The sequence below is a fragment of the Aspergillus bombycis genome (genome assembly GCF_001792695.1).
Source record: "Aspergillus bombycis strain NRRL26010 chromosome Unknown contig00041, whole genome shotgun sequence".
Taxonomy (NCBI): domain Eukaryota; kingdom Fungi; phylum Ascomycota; class Eurotiomycetes; order Eurotiales; family Aspergillaceae; genus Aspergillus; species Aspergillus bombycis.
Genome location: NW_019170043.1, coordinates 25,599 through 43,591, shown reverse-complemented (window position 1 = coordinate 43,591; position 17,993 = coordinate 25,599). Strand labels below are relative to the sequence as shown.

The 17,993-nt window shown below is 49.9% G+C and overlaps 8 protein-coding genes across 8 annotated transcripts; 5 read left to right on the top strand and 3 right to left on the bottom strand.

Moving 5' to 3' along the window:
- Positions 1 to 98: 98 nt before the first annotated feature.
- On the top strand, positions 99 to 1,294 carry ABOM_006478 (uncharacterized protein; the record flags this gene model as incomplete). The annotated part of the gene is made up of 2 exons (XM_022533607.1): positions 99 to 276; positions 345 to 1,294. 2 exons carry the CDS (start codon positions 99 to 101, stop codon positions 1,292 to 1,294), a joined length of 1,128 nt encoding a protein of 375 aa, XP_022389247.1.
- Positions 1,295 to 2,763: 1,469 nt separating this feature from the next.
- ABOM_006477 (serine hydrolase domain-containing protein) lies at positions 2,764 to 3,921 on the top strand (the record flags this gene model as incomplete). The annotated part of the gene is made up of 1 exon (XM_022533606.1): positions 2,764 to 3,921. The coding sequence occupies one exon, from the start codon at positions 2,764 to 2,766 to the stop codon at positions 3,919 to 3,921; it is 1,158 nt and encodes a 385-aa protein (XP_022389235.1).
- A 1,904-nt stretch (positions 3,922 to 5,825) lies between these two features.
- Positions 5,826 to 6,668, bottom strand: ABOM_006476 (alpha/beta hydrolase; the record flags this gene model as incomplete). The annotated part of the gene is made up of 2 exons (XM_022533605.1): positions 5,826 to 6,113; positions 6,243 to 6,668. The coding sequence occupies 2 exons, from the start codon at positions 6,666 to 6,668 to the stop codon at positions 5,826 to 5,828; spliced, it is 714 nt and encodes a 237-aa protein (XP_022389234.1).
- A 971-nt stretch (positions 6,669 to 7,639) lies between these two features.
- Positions 7,640 to 10,166, top strand: ABOM_006475 (HET domain-containing protein; the record flags this gene model as incomplete). Its single annotated transcript, XM_022533604.1, has 3 exons — positions 7,640 to 8,248; positions 8,304 to 9,573; positions 10,060 to 10,166. 3 exons carry the CDS (start codon positions 7,640 to 7,642, stop codon positions 10,164 to 10,166), a joined length of 1,986 nt encoding a protein of 661 aa, XP_022389233.1.
- A 729-nt stretch (positions 10,167 to 10,895) lies between these two features.
- Positions 10,896 to 11,609, bottom strand: ABOM_006474 (GNAT family N-acetyltransferase; the record flags this gene model as incomplete). Its single annotated transcript, XM_022533603.1, has 3 exons — positions 10,896 to 11,143; positions 11,223 to 11,296; positions 11,359 to 11,609. 3 exons carry the CDS (start codon positions 11,607 to 11,609, stop codon positions 10,896 to 10,898), a joined length of 573 nt encoding a protein of 190 aa, XP_022389232.1.
- A 1,017-nt stretch (positions 11,610 to 12,626) lies between these two features.
- Positions 12,627 to 13,747, top strand: cap2 (F-actin-capping protein subunit beta; the record flags this gene model as incomplete). Its single annotated transcript, XM_022533602.1, has 5 exons — positions 12,627 to 12,655; positions 12,779 to 13,158; positions 13,228 to 13,497; positions 13,576 to 13,623; positions 13,674 to 13,747. The coding sequence occupies 5 exons, from the start codon at positions 12,627 to 12,629 to the stop codon at positions 13,745 to 13,747; spliced, it is 801 nt and encodes a 266-aa protein (XP_022389231.1).
- Positions 13,748 to 14,253: 506 nt separating this feature from the next.
- On the bottom strand, positions 14,254 to 14,860 carry ABOM_006472 (mediator of RNA polymerase II transcription subunit 11; the record flags this gene model as incomplete). Its single annotated transcript, XM_022533601.1, has 2 exons — positions 14,254 to 14,679; positions 14,777 to 14,860. 2 exons carry the CDS (start codon positions 14,858 to 14,860, stop codon positions 14,254 to 14,256), a joined length of 510 nt encoding a protein of 169 aa, XP_022389230.1.
- A 306-nt stretch (positions 14,861 to 15,166) lies between these two features.
- ABOM_006471 (putative transcription initiation factor TFIID subunit) lies at positions 15,167 to 17,839 on the top strand (the record flags this gene model as incomplete). The annotated part of the gene is made up of 5 exons (XM_022533600.1): positions 15,167 to 15,346; positions 15,647 to 15,785; positions 15,836 to 15,879; positions 15,929 to 16,743; positions 16,795 to 17,839. The coding sequence occupies 5 exons, from the start codon at positions 15,167 to 15,169 to the stop codon at positions 17,837 to 17,839; spliced, it is 2,223 nt and encodes a 740-aa protein (XP_022389271.1).
- Positions 17,840 to 17,993: the final 154 nt, after the last annotated feature.

Sequence of the window (17,993 nt, the reverse complement as noted above, 5' to 3'; positions counted from 1 at the left end):
GGGGGCTGCTTCAGACACCTCTCATCCAGCAATCGCGGCTTTCTCCAATATTCACCTCATCTTGATATTTACCATATAGCCCCAATCCTCCGAGAAAGATGAAGTCGGCCCAATATATTCCTCAGCTCATCGCAAGCCTCTCTCCTACACCCGCAATGGAGATTCGTCTAACCGGTAAACAAACAGTCTTCACAACCGGCGATGCACTCCAGGGCGAACTGGTCCTCCACCGAAGAAATGCTCCTCAGGGCGCTCGCGTCTCCATAACCCTGTGTGGTATGGCCACCAGGCTAACCCTGCCATGTGCACTTTAAAACTAAACATAGACTGACATGCCACCACAGGAAGAACATCAACCACCGTAACAAAGACCACGCCCTTCCCCAACACCGGTAGTATCGTCGACTACACCTTTCTCCAAATGCACCACATTGAACCCCTGGAAGCATGTCATCATCATCACATCGTACCTTTCTCATTTGTCATCCCTGATGCTCTTCCATCCGACCCATGCTACGAGCATATCCCGTCTGGAACGGCTGCTCATCATGGAAAGGATCACCTCCAGTTACCCCCCAGTGTGGACTACAATTCGGATAAATTCTGTCCTGAGATGTGCAGCATTATCTACTATGTCCATGCCGAGGTGGACATGGGTAATCAGCGGTTTCATGCCACACGGCAGGTCCAGCTCCTCCCGCTGTGCCCTGAACAACCACCTCGTCTGTGGCCAGAGGGGGAATGTAGTGAGATCCAGATGTCTGATACGACCGGTCTTCGTATGAGTCTCCTGGGTGCGAAAACGGGGCATGTCACATTGTGTGCGCGAGAGACAAAGCCGCTCTATCTACCTCCAGATCAACGTCATGGATCAACTATGGCTCCTATCCACTTCAACCTAGGCCTTGAAAGCCTCCATCCGGAGCCTACCTGTCCAGACAATTGTCAGGTCAAGGTCACTTTGGAGGCTGCGACGTATTTTACCTTGTTGCCGATGGACGAACTGCCGAGTTGGCAGAGCGCCGCCAAGGGACAAGGACAGTTTTTCCGGGCGAGTGTGTGCTCGTGGAAGAATAAGTCTGTTGGTCTGCAGTGGATTGAGAAAGCGGGTAATACTCACACTGCCAGCCTTGTCGTGCCAATCCCAGTACCTGGCGATGTGGCGCTTGTCCCGACCTTCCACCATTGTTACGTAGCCAGGGAATATTTTGCGCGCGTGGAAGTGACGGTGGGTTGTTCGAGGACGTTGCGAGTGACGGTGCCCGTTCAGATCTATAACTTACTCGAGCGTTGAATGATCTTCATCATGATCTAATCCTATAAAAAGGCTATGCTTATGATATTCTATCCCACATATCTCCAGCTCTTAATCCATAAAGCCCAAGACATCAGCCCAAACCCTACTCCTTCCCGTAATCCCATCCCCATATCATATAATACAAACAAACGACGTAACCACCACGTGCACACTCAAAACCCCCCAAAAGACTACACCCCCCACGCAATCGCCCACGCTGAGGTGTAAGTAGGCCGACAGTCAGGATGAAGCCAAAGTGGCCTTCTCCCCGTTTGTCGATTACCTAGTTGTCTTTGATCTCAACCTGTGGCTCGGGAACACCTCCAATGCCCGTTTCGATTCGCCTTGCTCCCAAGTTACATGCAGGCAATTCCTATCAAAGCCGAATTTGCATATCCAGTCTATTGAACCCAGACCTAGAGTCTGTAGTAGATCGCTGCTTACTACACTCCAGAGTCCAGCGTTTGATCGTAGCTCTTGATTACTGTTGCGAGTACTTGGCTGTTTAACGAAACCAGCCCTAACCCTGGGTGTAGTTAGCCTGGAAGGACCCTCCTAACCTTCCTGTGTCCAGATCCCATAGAGATACGGCCGTGCTTTTCCTTCGTTACAGGATAATGATAGTTGGAGGAAACCTTTTATTATTGGTTAACATTGCCCTCCACTTATTACACCTTTGCAAGGACGCGCTCGATGAGGGCGGTGGTGGGTTCTGGTGATATCTTAGTTTTGGTTGATTTAGTATTTTAGCTACCTCGGGCGGTGGGATAAATACACGAGCTGCCCTATCAAATGTTCCCGATGTATATGCAAGTTGTGGGGCCATTTTTCCAATATAATAAGACTCATAAATCTTCGGAACCACCCCCCCAACTCGAAGGAAACGCTGGGGGAAATCAACGCTGCAGCTTGCAAATCTCGATCAAACTCAGGTTCCTGCCCGAGATATATGTACCAGTATTCCGGGGAACCAGTTCCTGCTAATCAAGAAGCATGCTGTCTTGGGCTGTCGTAATAGAATTGGAAGAGCAGGCTGGTCAGGGTCAAGGAGAACTTGACCATGCGAACGTTCAGTTTTAGGCTAGACCCTGGCATTGAAGCTACTGCAATGCAACGCGGGGAAGCCACCTGTGCAATCATACTATCGCAATGGCTGACTCGCGTTGGGGAAAGGTAAGGATGTATTCGGGTGTGCAAAACGGGGCCACTTGAGCTTAGTGGATGAACGTGGAGACTCGACGACAAATCGCCGCCATGGATCCCTGGAGGCTGTTTTGTCCTAGGGCTGACGGTTGTGCTGTGTACTGCTTATAACATGGGCTACCTTGGGCTTTATTTATCATTCATCATCCATATTTCTTATTTTCATTTTCTCGCTGGATCTCTTTCATCGCTGTCTGATCTATTTTAGCTCGCCCTTACTGAGTCAACACCTCACCCATACCCAAAGCAGCTGCTATATAACCATGGCTGAAATCGACGGCTCCTGTGACCCCGTCTTCCATTCCGTCCGTGACCTTCTGCAACAGAAGCTTCGGGCCGGTAGTGAAGTTGGCGCTTCCCTTTGTGTCAATATCGACGGCAAGAATGTCCTGGACCTCTGGGGTGGTCATGCAGATGAAAGCAAGACCAAGCCATGGAAGAAAGACACCATCACCGGAATCTGGTCCTGTACGAAGATCATCACCGGTCTAGCCGCCCACATGCTCGTGGACCGCGGCCTGCTCGACATGAACGAGAAAGTGGCTACCTACTGGCCCGAATTTGCGGCGAACGGCAAAGACAACGTCAAGGTCTCACATCTCCTGAGCCATTCCTCCGGGGTGCCAGCCTGGGAGGGCGCGATCACGGCCGCGGAGATGCAAGACGTGGAGAAATCCACCGAGCGGCTCGCAGGACAGGCACCATGGTTTGCCCCAGGCTCACAGAGCGCATACCAATTGACCAACCACGGCCATATGATCGGCGAGCTCGTGCGACGCATCGCGGGAAAGCCGCTGACCCAGTTCCTCGCCGAAGAGATCGCGACGCCTCTGGCGGCTGACTTCCAGCTTGGACTGCCCGAAGCCGACTGGGCCCGAACCGCCGACATTGTTCCCTTCTCGCCGGATGCTATGGCTAATCTTCAGCTGGACCCGACCAGCATCCTCGCTAGGGCTCTTGTCGGGTCTCTCATGATCCCTGATCTTCCTAATGACCCCGGGTTTAGGAACGCCGAGAACGGGGCCATAGGCGGATTCGCCAATGCGCGTGCCCTGGCGCGCATCGCATCCATAGTCTCGCTGGATGGTACTGTCGATGGGAGGCGGTATCTTGCCCCTGAGACCCTGGATGAAATGATGAAAGAGCAAGTCCGAGGCTTGGATTCGGTTCTCTTCCTTGATGTGCGCTTTGCGCTTGGACTCGCGCTGCCATCGAGCAACAGTATGCCTGCCATTCCTGAAGATGCGGGCATCTGTTTCTGGGGCGGTTGGGGAGGATCTATGGTCGTCATGGATCGCGGCCGGCGGATGACGATCGCGTATGTCATGAACAAGATGGAGTACCGGTCTCTTGGAAGCGCAAATGCCGAGGCATATATTCGGGAGATTTACCAGTGCTTGGATGTTGGCAAGGGAGTGTAGCTGGTGTGGCGGTTTTCACTGTGTATAGCTTCCTGACAAAGACGAAATGTACCATCTCGCGTAGGTTCAATGAAATGACAGAATTGTCACCCGGAAAGCAGACCAAACACGAGCTAAATCAAATCATAGCCCCTTCCCCACAAGTAGGTCTTGCCTTGGGAACCTGCACCTGGATGTCTATTTATAGGACACACAGACGCCAAGTATTAGAGTGAGAAAGTGTTGCAAGACACATGGAGCGTCACACATGAGATTGTTCCTGATTGGAACCAGCTCACTAATGAGATTTGACTGTTCGGTTGGTTTTTGCGGGGCTGGAGGCTAATGTAAGAACCCTTTTTTCCGCAGGTTACTACTAGTACTACTAGTACTAATACTATCGACATGCAGAGTGACTGCGCCGCAGTCAAGGAGGGCCAACATTCCTCCCCCGCATGGACCCTGTTGGGCTCTTCCACTGAGACGAAGAATCTACATAGTCACACGGCTAACGCTAGAATATAATATACACGGCCTGAGCCCTTGCCCAGAGCCCCAACATATCCCTAGCATCTATTACGTCTGATTGGAAGCTCAGTGGTTTATAGATCCAATCATAGCCTGCACCTCCCTACTAGGAGTTGGATGGATTCATCCTTCGTCTGTTAGTATTCAGGCCAAGATCCCCTTCAGCCACGGGCTAACCAATCCCTTATCCGCCTGGAAAGAAGAGGTTGATGCTTTTGCTGTGGAAAGTCATTCAAAAACTACCCCCATGAAGGGTATAAATAGGGGCCAAAAGTCATGTCCAATGGATTTTCAATCAAAGATTCGAAAAGCATTTTTACCTGCGAAATAAGTTTAGCAGTGAATGATCCGTTATTAAAACACGCCATAGACAAAGTCATTAAGTCCTTCAAAGGCTCATACGACCGACTCACCATCACCATCAACATGAGACCCGTAGCTGCCCTCCTTGCTATCGCCTTCCTCACTGCCCCCGCCGTCGCAGACTGGGAGCTATACACCACAACCTGCTACGGGTTCTCCGGCTCGTACACAATCAGTGGCGCTGCGGTGAACGGCGATCCTTGCTCAGGGAACGGGGCCAATTGGGATAACAGTTACCGTGAGAGGCGCATGGACTCGCATAACCCGTGCAACCGTGCGGGCAAGAAATTCCGCTACGTCCGTGATGGGTCCGACTATAATGTGTACTGGGAGGAGAGCCCGAACAACAAGATTGGGCGGTGCTATGAGAAGATCGATCCGGACCGGAACCGAGTTTGCCATGACGTCCGGATTTCTTGCAGCTATTCCCTGATGTATGAGTGCAAGTCGCCTGCTTGCACTTCCGAAATGATGGGTTAATTAGTCGTAAGGCGGCTCGTCCTGTTTTAGCTCGCCGTTTATCAGATTGTGAGGAGGAAAAGGGCGTGATGATACGATATTCGCTGAAGTTGGCGTGGCCTGAAATACGTCTTGCTTGGGCCTCACTTCTTCACCGTCCAGTTCTGAACTTGGTTTCACTTCCCCAATCGGAGCGCAGAGATTGTCAGGCTAGATTTCTTGGCCGGGTTTTCTCTTCGGTCGTTATTTGTACTATACCGTACTGAAGCCACATATTGAACGCGGCCGACTGGAAAATGAGTCCCTTTATAAGTTGCTGCTTTATGGGTGAGTAAGGTGAGCGAGGTGGGCGAGTCCCACTGAGTCACTAACTAAACCCAGTTCAAGTTCCTGGGAGATCCTGCTAAAGGAGATTACAATGTATGCACGTATACCAAAACAGAAACCAAGTAAGCCTCTCAAATCGGAAAGAGTCAGCCTTGTCAATCCTCTCGGCATCCTGATTAACAATCGTACTCAAGTCCGACAGCCGCTAAAAGTAGTAGAGACTAACTATATCTCGATATCAAAGTGATTCAGGCTGTTCCTGCCGACGCCTTGTCCACCACAGCTGCAATCTTCCCCACCAACATGTCTGGCTGGCTCAGCATTGGAGAGTGGCCGGCGCTACAGCGATCAATCTCAGCCCTGGCCAAATTGGCGAATCCTTCTTGGAACTGTGCGGGTGCTGCCCGGTCCCCCTCGCAGATCAGGTAAGTGGACGGGAGGTACTCATAAGCCGCGTGAGTCGTGGGCGTGGTCTGTACCAAGACTGGGGGATCAAGCGTGACTCCCATAAGGCTGCCTCGGCATCTGGGAGGTCGCTGTAGAGAGTTTTTGCTCCGTTTTTGATGCGGAAGCGACCGTCTGGCTGGAGAAAAATGGAAAAGGATTTTAGCTTAGCGATGCACAAGGAAACTTAGCTTATCAATCAAAGCAAAACTAAGACATACCCCAACATCAATATTCGGAGACTCGCCAAGCGTTCCCATCACCGACGCGCCCTCAGGTAGAACAAAGGCAGCATAATAGAATAAATGCAAAACACCGCCCTTTTCCCCCTCGGCCTGACGCGAAGCATGGGTGAGAGACCTGGGAATAGCTGTACCGCCCACAATGCCCCCGTAGGAATGCATGACAACAACGACCAACTTCTCTTCCTTTCCCACCAGCTGCTCCAGGGTTTCCGTGATGGCGCGTGCGTCGTCCGCCAGCGTGCGGGTGGGAAAGTCATTCGCCTCCACATCAGAACAGCTGGGGAGCGGTGGATGAATGACTGGGTATCCGAGCTCGCGAAGACGAGTCGTCAACTGGGCGTAGACGAGTGGAGTCTGAAAGGAGCCCTGGACGAGCACGATCGAGGGTGTTTCGGAAGCCATGGCCACTGACTAGTAGATGTTTGCGCGAAGAAAAGACTGATGGGGTTGATGGGATGGTAATGGAGATGAAGGCGGAAGTCAAAGTAGGATGAGAAGGTCTTTTGACAAGGGGGAAAGACGGACTGATCCCTGCTGGCGGTTTTGGCTGCCCATTGTCCTCAACCCTTGTTCCTCTTCCATCCATTTTATCGGGATTCTCCTTTACGATGTGCCGAGAGTAGGCTTTCTTGAATAGCCTCTCTTTGATATGGTAGAGCATATGAAAAAAAAAAAAAAACACTAGGAATATCAAGGTGGTGCGTCGTCCAGCGTCTGTTTTATATGTTGCTACTTGCGAGAGTGCCCAGACAACTGAAGGGCAACTCGTCACAACTATCACCAACGAAGGTACTGAGGATCAGATACACAATCACCAGTGTCAAGCAATTGTTCTCGAGTCGCACATCGACGAGTATTTTAGCCTACGCGCAAATACTTGCCGAGACCTCCTCCGTGGGCAGTGTGAGGTCCGGATGTTGTTGGCATTAAGTAGATCCCGAACCTGAGATCGGCTATTTTAGCCACCACAGAGATCCGCCGTCGCTATCGGAGACGCTGTTGGAATCAGCACTCGTCGCCAGGTGAGCCTGCTGTATCTGTGAGATATCCACGGGAGACATTGCAGGGTATATGCGGCCGATGCGATAGAGTGATTTGCAATGGACGTCAGGAAGAACGAAGGCCCCGCTGCAGCCCAGAAGCTTTCGTTCTTTGCTGGTTACGCAGCATGGTTGGTGTCGCTCGGTCGCTAGATAAATATGGAGCATCGTGATCCTTAGTGCAACAACATATCATCAGCAAGTGCTGCAATCTTATTGGTCCACGAATGGTAGTGAGGCTACCCAGCGTGCATTAGTGGAATGTGTCCGGCGGCTATGAGGTCCTGCCTCCCAGCTGAGCCAAAATGACAAACATGATTCTATATATACATTATGTGGCAGAGGGTTCTTGGTCACTCACACGTTGGTGGTTCCTTGGGCATGGCCCAATACACCTATCGCCCTCTCGCCAAGGGCTCCAACAAGATTCGCCTCCTCCGTTTATTACCGCATGAGAATAAGGCTGCCCGTGTGGAATGCGAACTCATCGAATATACTCTGACAGATTCCGTGGGACAACATCCATATGAAGCCCTATCCTATGTATGGGGCAAGGGAGGCGAGCCACAAACTATATCCATAGGCAGTAGACCTTTTCATGTCACTGGGAACCTCCATACAGTGCTACTGCGTCTAAGGAACCATAGTGTGGCACGTCTGTTATGGATTGATGCCATCTGTATCAATCAAAAAGACGACCAGGAGAAATCCCACCAAATCCAGCTGATGCGAACAATCTACGGTGAAGCTTGGAGAGTCATAGTTTGGCTGGGAGAGGAGGCGGATCAAAGCAGTGACGCACTGGCAGCCATACGCAAAGCCGCAGAAGATGCTTCTTTAGACCCCGTGTCTAAAAGCTACTATCGTGATAGATCAGACAGTGAGAAGTATATTCCGTCCTCGCTGGCGCTGGTGCAACGCCCCTGGTTTCAACGAATTTGGGTAGGATGCCCTGCAACCGAGATTTGATGGATCTTTCCTAACTAGACTGTTATAGGTACTCCAGGAGGTGGCGCTGGCCCGGGACATTGTAGTCATGTGTGGCTCTGTGGAGATGAATGGTTACGCGTTTATCTCGGGCTTGCAGAGCTTAGAAGTTCTTCGCACAGCCCACCCGAGGCTCCAAGGCTTGGTGCAGTCAGCGTATCACCTGATTAAAGATGCAGTCTTCCGGCCTAGTTATCGATTCAACACACGCGGCACACTGTCCATAGGTGAGCTGATTGATATGTATCATTCACGCCATGCCTCCTGCTTGCATGATAAAGTATACGCGTTGCTCGGCATGTGTTCCGATGACCCCGACACAGAGGCTCTGAGGCCAGATTACAAGCTCCCGTGGAATAAGGTCTTCGAGCGCGTGATCAAATATATTATCTCGCCAGATATTTCCGTCAAGACGTGGCCTGACCGAGAAGCAGCAATTATTAGAGGGAAGGGCTATGTGCTGGGGATTATCAAGTCGGTCACAATGCCTGGCTCACGATATGACAGACAGGAGGTGAAAGTTCTATTCCGCGATACAGTAGAGACACTGTACCAATACATGAATTCCGGTGTACAGTGGCTGCTCCAAACCCCGGCGGAGCCGATTCGCGCGGGTGACATTGTCTGCCTGCTTAAGGGGGCTTCGGCTCCAACTATTGTAAGGATATCGAATAGTGGACTAAAAATTATTATGAGCAGCGTGGTTCCACGACACAAAGCTACACATGATACGAGGGGATGGGTTCCACAAGGGACTCCTTCGGAAGCGAGCGTTCTTCACGACCTCGTTCTCCAGTGGGACTGGGCTCCTACACTGGACGGTCTGCAAGTAAAGAATCGAGCAACAGTTCCGCGGGAGTCACATAACTCACAACCCTCGAATGCGAGATTTCACCATGAGCATGGCCCACCTAATCTCACTGTCTTGCATGATATCCTTACAATAGCCGTTCCGTCTAAGTATAATGTGTTGACGTCCGACTTCTGCGGCATTGGCAGAGCACCAGATGGCGCTTCAGCAATGAAAGCTCTGTTGAATCAAGCGGGCAATATTCTACCTATCACGGAAGACATAGTTAGGAGAGTGGCAGACCATCCCGAGCTAAGCGCTGATTTGCTAGAGGTCCTTTTTGAGCATAAGGGGAACACCCTCCCCATTACAGAACAAGTTGTCAGAGCTGCGGCAGGGAATCCTGATGGGCAAGATGCGGTGATACTTCTTTTCAAGCAACGGGGGGACAGCCTTCCCATCACAGAGGAGGTCGTCAAGGCGGCAGCAGGTAACACTGGATATGGAGGAGTATTGGGAGTTCTATTCAAGGAGAGAGGGAATACCCTGTTATCACCGAAAATATCGTCACAGCTGCAGCGGGTAATCAGAAAGAGGGAGCATCAATCATACAGTATCTATTTAAGCAGAAGGGGGATAGCCTGCCAATCACGGAGGCAGTTCTCATAGCAGCAGCCACGAATCCTGGCCCAGACGCACCAAGTTCGATATTGGATATTATATTGGAGAATAGGGGGGGAAGTTTACCTCTTACAGAAGGTGTTATCAAAGCAGTGGCTGCAAATTCCTCTCGGATAAGAGCTTCAATTCTCCTGCAACTCCTGACGCAAAAGAAGAATGGCCAGCAACACCGAGCTCTCGACTTGTCCGCCATGCAGCGTCTATTTCAAAATTTGACAGAGATAGCATAGTCCATGTACGTGAATAGAATCCATTTACTAATTTTAAACATAACTGATAATGCGGTATTGCTCAGATATCAAAAACACACAACTGGGCATGCACCGCAATGTCGCCCGCGCAGCCATTGATGCAAGATCGACAACAGTGATAGCAAGTATTCTAAACACCAGTTCCCCATAATGTCCTCCCTACATTCAAATGAGGATAGACCCGGGCCATTTACCTGGGTGATAGCGATATCCCCGACATTTTGCAACTTCGACCCGAGCGAGCCTGGTGCACTCCCCTGCGCCGGGTACGTCTACGTTTTGTATTGCGCCATGGGAATCACCATTGTATATGTCGCATCGATATTCCCCTCGTGCTTAAAAAAGGATTGACTAAATTGGAGATCCTGGAGTCTCTCACTGGGGCCAACCATTCACTGCACGTATTATATATATTGATATCAGTCCCGGTTTAACATTTGAAAGTATTATATACCCAGTTATCAACAATATAAGCTCTACTAGTATCCTTCGAAAGTAAATGTTTGCAATTTCTCATGTATAGAAAATCAAAGGACTGGTCTATGAGCACACAATAATAGAATCAAGGATTACATTGGCCAACCCCGTTGGTTTCCAGTGTTTTTGGCATTATAACGTATAATTTATATTGAGGAGTATGCCTATGCAGAAATTACTTTTGATGGCAACTTACCTATTACTATGCAGAATACGTCAGAGAGATAAGCGACACTTAACACTGCGACATGATGGATTCGCATCTGGGTATTAGGAAGAGGCTGGGACATGTAATCATATGTGTTAGAAGGTGCCAGAATGAATCCCTTAAGGAAGAGAAGGAAGAGGAAGAGGAGGCTAAAATATTCGCGACCATGAAGCTTGATACATAGTATCCTTGGATTTAGTTATTGGTATCATATATCATAAAGTAAGCTCCGTATTCACCAGCGCCACCATATTGCGAGTCATCCTGAATCACCCGATCAACCTCCTCAAACCCTAGACGCGTATACACCCCACGTCCTGCTTTATAAGACATTGTAACGATGGGCACGTTGATAGATTTAGCTGCTCTAATGCCGCTTGCAACAAGTGCTGTAGCAATTCCCTTGCCTTTATTTCTGGGATGAACAGCCAGATAGTCAAGCTCTAGAAGGTAATTAACCATCTTTCCTCGCAACAAAACGTTGCTAGGGTTTACTTGAAAACAAAAATAGATCGCACTTACTGATATAAGGCCTCTGCACGAGTATACGGTCCATTACTGCGTCATTGATGTCATCGATAGAACGCATATCGGTTCTACCATCCCACCACGCGGACTCTGCTAACTGCTGGAACTTTCTTTTCTCTTCATCACTAACATCCGGAACTTGAGCACCCACCACTGTGAGCTCCCACCTTTTGCAGTAAAGTGGGTAGGAGGCAGTATCCATCGGGCATATCCGACAAGATCGCCGGTAAGCAGGTCAGTAGCCTTCTGATGGCGGACCTCCTGGCGTGCACGCTGTAGGATATTGGGATAGCGTTTCGTACATTGCTCAATTAGAAATTCCAGTGTGACTTCCTTGGGCCATAAGAGAATCCATGTCGGGTCTTCCCAGAAGGCTGACATGTTATTTATATGCTAAAGCAGGGGCGTCAGCAACGCTGCAAGGCTTGATCTGCCAGTGAGTCATGGCTATGCACTTGAGAGTGAAACTAGTTGGAAACCCAATGGACAAGGTTGTCCGAGAGACATTGGTATTCCAGACTGAAGACTTGACGCTGCGTTTTCTCGTATCTATCAAATTTTAGGTAGACAAATGGCTCGGTATCTCACAGACATAATCCACTGAGATATATATACCACTCTTCCTCTACCGTTCGTTAGATCAGGAAACAGATGGATGGAAGGGAAACGTCATTGCAGGGATTCCTGTCGTCAGCAGAATGGTTGGCTTTCTCACTCAGTTCCCTGGCCATTTTATAGATAGAGAATCCATGTGAATATTTTTATCATAAGCTATGTAGTATCTATGAAATAGTGTTAGATATGCTTTGGATATTCATGAGCATTGTACTAGATAGGTCGCTAAATACGGAAATCCAAGGTATTAAAGAAGTTCCAGTACGGAGTACATCTAGGGATATTTATCTACTCGATGGTCATCTGCAACAACTTAGTACTTCACACCACACCAACCTCGAATACTTTACCTACCAATGAAACCGAACGTATCGAATGAATGGTCATTGTATAACAACCTCCATTAAAGATATCTATGCGATGTGACCCATGCTTGAGCACAAGGATATGAGTATCTATGGACACATTGCACTAAAGCTGACCTAAAATCGGATATTTACTTGCTACATTGGAAGAATATCTAGAGGATCTTGGAAGGATTGTCGTGGTGATGCATCTGGAACAGTATAATACTCAAATAATCGTCATTCAAGGCGAAGATGCAAGCCCATCGTCGAAACAGTCATGCGCTATCAGTTATGCACCCTTAGGTTTAAGGTTACAAGACAATTGCCACGGCCCCACCCACCCGACGACGCACCTCCGTTTCGGCCAACTTGAGATCGGTCTGGAGAACAGAGTAAACAACAATACCAACCAAACATTCGCCGAAGCTTACCAACCATGGCTGACGCTCAATTTGACAGTGCGCTGTAAGTACGCCTTCCATGCAAATGCATACATTTGCAACATGCATGCCACACCTCTCGATCTACGAAAACCAAACCAACCCCGTACCCCACCTCAAGCCGAGAGCTGACTGTAATTGCAACCAGAGACCTCCTGCGACGCTTGAACCCTCGGGACACCAAGCAGAACCTCCAGGCGATCACGTCTATTGTCCCTGACCTCACCGAAGACCTCCTTTCCTCCGTTGACCAGCCCCTCGAGATCCGCCGGTGCTCCAAAACCAACCGTGACTACTTGCTCTGCGACTACAACCGGGATGGCGATAGCTACCGCTCCCCTTGGAGCAACGAGTTCGATCCTCCACTGGATGATGGAACCGTCCCAAGCGAGAGGGTGAGAAAGCTCGAAGTGGCGGCTAATGAGGCTTTCGACGTCTACCGGGAGCTGTACTATGAGGGTGGTGTAGGCAGCGTCTATTTCTGGGATTTGGACGATGGTTTCGCCGGAGTCATACTTTTGAAGAAGGGTTGGTGATTGACTTTAATACTGGGGGAGAGAGTGAGATTGTGGTGGATCTTGTGCTGATGCATCTCAGGGGTAACGCCGGGTGCGAAGAGCTCGGGAGAATGGGACAGCATCCACGTGTTTGAAGCTACCGATCGGGCTCGTATGTCCCACTACAAGCTGACCAGCACTGTTATCCTCCATTTGGCCAGCGAGACCGAGTCTCTGGGCGAAATGGACCTGAGTGGTAACATGACCCGACAAGTGGAGGTGGACTTGCCGGTTGAGTCCGATGCAAGCCACGTTGCCAATGTTGGTCGACTCGTTGAGGATATGGAGCTGAAAATGAGGAACCTGCTGCGTATGTTTCACAGTTCTTGTCCTGCACCGTACATACTGTATATCTCTGAGTGATGCACTGACCTCGTTGTGCGTATAGAGGAGGTCTACTTTGGCAAAGCGAAGGATGTTGTGGGCGAACTCCGGAGTAAGCTTCCCTTATTTACCGTTTTATAACCATGCACTAATATGTCATAGGCCTGGCTTCCCTGTCGGAAGCAAGCAAGGAGCGCGCTACCCAGCGAGAGATGATTATGTCCATGCACAGGTAGTCACTGGTGACTGCCAACACTATCTAGCTACTACAGTAGTCACGGTAGTAGTATGTTGTGTATCTTCGATTTTGCGCCTTCCAACATTGCACTTCTAGCCTATTGTATGTAGATTCGAGCTAAGGTTCCTGGAGATCTAAGACTCACATTGTTTCGATAATGCTAGCATATCGAGAATTGCAGGCCCGTAACAGAAGTACAAATTGCGGGATCAACCTTATGCCGCAGAACCTACTTTGGATCCCTGCGCAAGGTCTTTAATATTAAAATCGACAGAATCTCTGATTCAGTAGCTTTGGGTATCATAAATGCCGAGGCTCATTGTGAGTCTTGGGCAAGACAGTAAAAAGAGAGGTAAAGGTGAGACTAGGAATGCTCCCTGGGATGGACCGTTGCGCATACAATGAAGGTGACAAAGATCGATCACCATATTGTAACAACCGTATCCAATGTTTGGGAGTCACCGGTAGGTTCCTTTCGAAGTGGGGTGCATGTGAAATGCATGCTTAATCGACTTCCATCCCCTCACGATTATTCTCGGACTTCACCCCAGGATTGCTAATCTTTTCGACAAATCCTCTTGCAGCCGCCCAAAGCTCTGCCTCCTTGTCCTTGCCTACAGTATCCTTTCGGCTGTTAAGCCAACTGACATCCAGCGGGTTTGCCGCTGCCGCAGTTCCCCCGCTCGCGCCAGGTAGATCGCCTGTCCTGGAGGACGAATCCGGAGCAAGTATAGAAGCTTCTTCCAAGGCGTAGACCTGACGGCGCAATCGCACGTCGATAGACGACAGGAGGGCAAAATATTGCGAGGTAGCTTCTTTGAAACGAGCTTTGTGGGAATCGAGGGAGTTATCTCCTGCCGAGTCGCTGGATCTGGCGTTCGTGAGGGCTTGTATCGCGAGGCCAGCAGAATGAATTAGTCTTGCCACGTCCTGTAGTTGTGAAGCACTAGTGAGCAATTGGGCCTTTCATGACGGTCTAGTTGTTTGTCGCTCGAAGCACTGCTTCTCCGCTCGAAGCGCCTCTTACCTTGTCCACTTCGTTCAATTGGCGTATGCGATCCGCCGATGTGAAAAGTTGGTCTGGTTTTCCGGCTTCCTTGCTGTCCGCCATTGTTGCGCTTGTGTATGAATCCAAGAGAAACGGCCGATACAAAAGGTAAGGCTCCGTCTAGCACTGGAATATGAAGGTGTGAAGGCAGCTAAGCTTGCATCACGTGCGCGGGCCTGGGGAACACTAGAATCGGATTACTTAAGCCGGGGAACTAAACTAATCCCAAAGTGATATAGTGCAATATCAGAACGTGACGCCGCAAAAGCTCCCGTTTACTTTGACCTTCACCATCCCTCTGCTCACTATCTTCCCATAATTTCCCTCAGGTTAGGCATTTTCGCCTCCTTGAACTAGATATCTAGGGCCATGTCTGCTCCAGGCGGGGCCCCGAGTCCTGTGCCCCGAAGTGGAAGCATGGGGCCTGGCGGTGGAATGTCAATGCCTCCTCAACAGTCAATGGGCGCTACTACCCCAGTTGCGCCAACACCGGGTCCCCCTCCACCTCCTCCCAGTGGTGCGATGTCTCAGCAGAATTTGAACCAGATAGTAAGTAGTCGCTGTGCGATTATATTTGGATGCTCAATTACGTGTCCCATGGTGTATGCGTTCCCGCGGCCCTGGTAAACCATAAATGTGGAGCTGCCTGCCATCTGTGCCATTGATATACTATGTCTCAACTTAAGTTCAAAGTGACATTTCTACTTTCATGCTTGGACCTAATGTATACCACGTTGGAACCTTGTATATGGGCTCCATCTTAGCTCTGTTTTTAATGTTGTGTTTGTTTCGTTGCCAGACTCGCACGTAGCTATGCTGTCAACTTCATGCTGACGTCCTCCGCCTTAGGTCATCGACTACTTGGCCAAGAAGGGCTATAGTCGTACTGAGGCCATGCTTCGCATGGAATCGGCGAATCAAGAAATAGATGGTCGCCCTTTACCTCCTCTCGGAGAAGATGCACGTCCCAAGTACAGACTTGGTTTCGGTAAGCAATGGTACGCCAAGCTTAGTACGGTGTAATTAACTTGGCGACAGACCTGCTCAAAGTCTGGGTTGAAGACAACCTGGACCTATATAAGGTATGAATACTGTTCGCATGAAGTAAAGACTACTTCTGACCCTCTGTAGCCGGAGCTTAGACGCGTTCTTTGGCCGCTCTTTGTTTATTCTTTCCTCAATATGGTCACATCTTTTTACCCTCAAGATGCGAAGCAATTCTTCGATATTAACAAGAACCTTTTTCTGCCTGAACACACTGAGGATGTTCGCGCTTTAGAGCCAATCGCTCTCCCAGAGCATGTTCAAGATAATTCGACTGCTAAACTGTATCGTGGGAACAAATATCGCATTGTTCTAAGCAACCCGGCGTTCTCGAACCTTATGCAGTTCCTTGAGAGCAAGCAAAAGGAGGGTGGTTCCGTCATGTCTGCCATTCTGAGCAGCTACTGCACTATCATCACCAAGGAACGTGCCGTCGACGATAGATTCAGCTTCGCCGCCATGCTGGGTCAAGCTGGCGCAGGCCAGACGTTCCCTACTGAAGACGAAGGTATACCTGGACATCACCCTGGCTCTGCCTATACAGGTGATAACCCGGCTATGGCCGGAACCTTGCCCAGGCTTAGGCTCGGAAAGCTCCCAATGGAGCAGGCCCTCGAAGCCGATGTGAGAGGCGAGCTTGGGGATGAAGACGTCAAAAACCCACCGGCCCCAGGCCAAAATACTCTCCTGCAGGAGTTTGACCAGATGATAAAAAAAGAGGATGACGACGAATCCCCTACTCGCGCTGACATTCCTTATCCACCATCAACTGCTCGTGACGTTGCCATGGAGGTTCAGAAGGTTAAAGAGAACCGCGATAGATTTCGGATTGAAGGAAGAACTGGCGGTGTTGGGCCGGCCGTCAGTGTTTGCATGTTTACTTTCCACAATACTTATGACGGGTGAGTCGCTTGCCTTACTTCTTCGGACTCAAAGTTGCTGATTTTACCCAGAATAAACTGCCTCGACTTTTCGGATGACAACATGCTCGTTGCAGCTGGTATGCAAGAGTCATATATTCGTGTCTGGAGTCTGGATGGAAAGAGGATCCCATCGACCTACGAGAGTGTGGACGACACGCAACCATCGAATTCTCGCCGCCTGGTTGGGCATTCGGGGCCAGTGTACGCTGTAGCATTCGCTCCATCTATAACGCGCACAGAAAATGCTATAGCACCGACGAATGCTCGCTGGCTTCTTTCGTCTTCGGCGGACAAGACAATCAGGCTTTGGTCGTTGGATCTATGGCAGTGCATGGTCGTCTATAAGGGACATGATCAACCCGTCTGGGATCTTCAGTGGGGTCCCTATGGGCACTACTTTGCTACTGGAGGTCATGACAAAACCGCCCGTCTCTGGGTTACGGACCATATCCGCCAGCAACGTATTTTCGTTGGACACGACCAGGATGTCGACTGTATTTGCTTCCACCCGAACTCTGCCTATGTCTTCACCGGAAGCTCAGATCATACGGTACGCATGTGGGCTGTGACCACAGGAAATGCTGTCCGTATGTTCACCGGCCACACCGGTAACATCACGGCATTGGCATGCAGCCGAGACGGCAAGCTCCTTGCATCCGCAGATGACCATGGATCCATCCTTCTGTGGGATCTTGCACCTGGAAGGCTCTTGAAGCGCATGCGTGGCCATGGAAAGGGCGGTATCTGGTCCTTGAGCTGGAGCGTTGAGTCTACCGTTTTGGTATCCGGTGGCGCTGACGGGACCGTCCGCGTATGGGATGTTACAGGCCCTGCTCAAGACTCAGCACAAGGACGTGTAGTCGGAGAGGGCGGTGCAGGAACCAAGGTCGATGGAGGCAATACTGCCGCCTCCAGCACACAGGCTTCAAGCTCAGTTGCTCCAAAGAAGAAAGGAAAAGACGTAGTCGTCAGTCCGGACCAAATCAGCGCCTTTCCGACTAAGAAGAGTCCTGTCTATAAGGTGAAATTCACCAACATGAATCTGATCATTGCTGGAGGCGCTTATCTTCCTTGAGGGGAGGGTGAATTTTATGCAAAATGGCGCCAGATACCCGGTTGTTTTCTTTCATCTTAACACTTTTTGTTTGTCTTCTCGTATTGTCCAATCTTCTCTGCGGTTTACAGCATTATTTTGGGGACATATTAATGGTCACATGCATTTGGTGGCT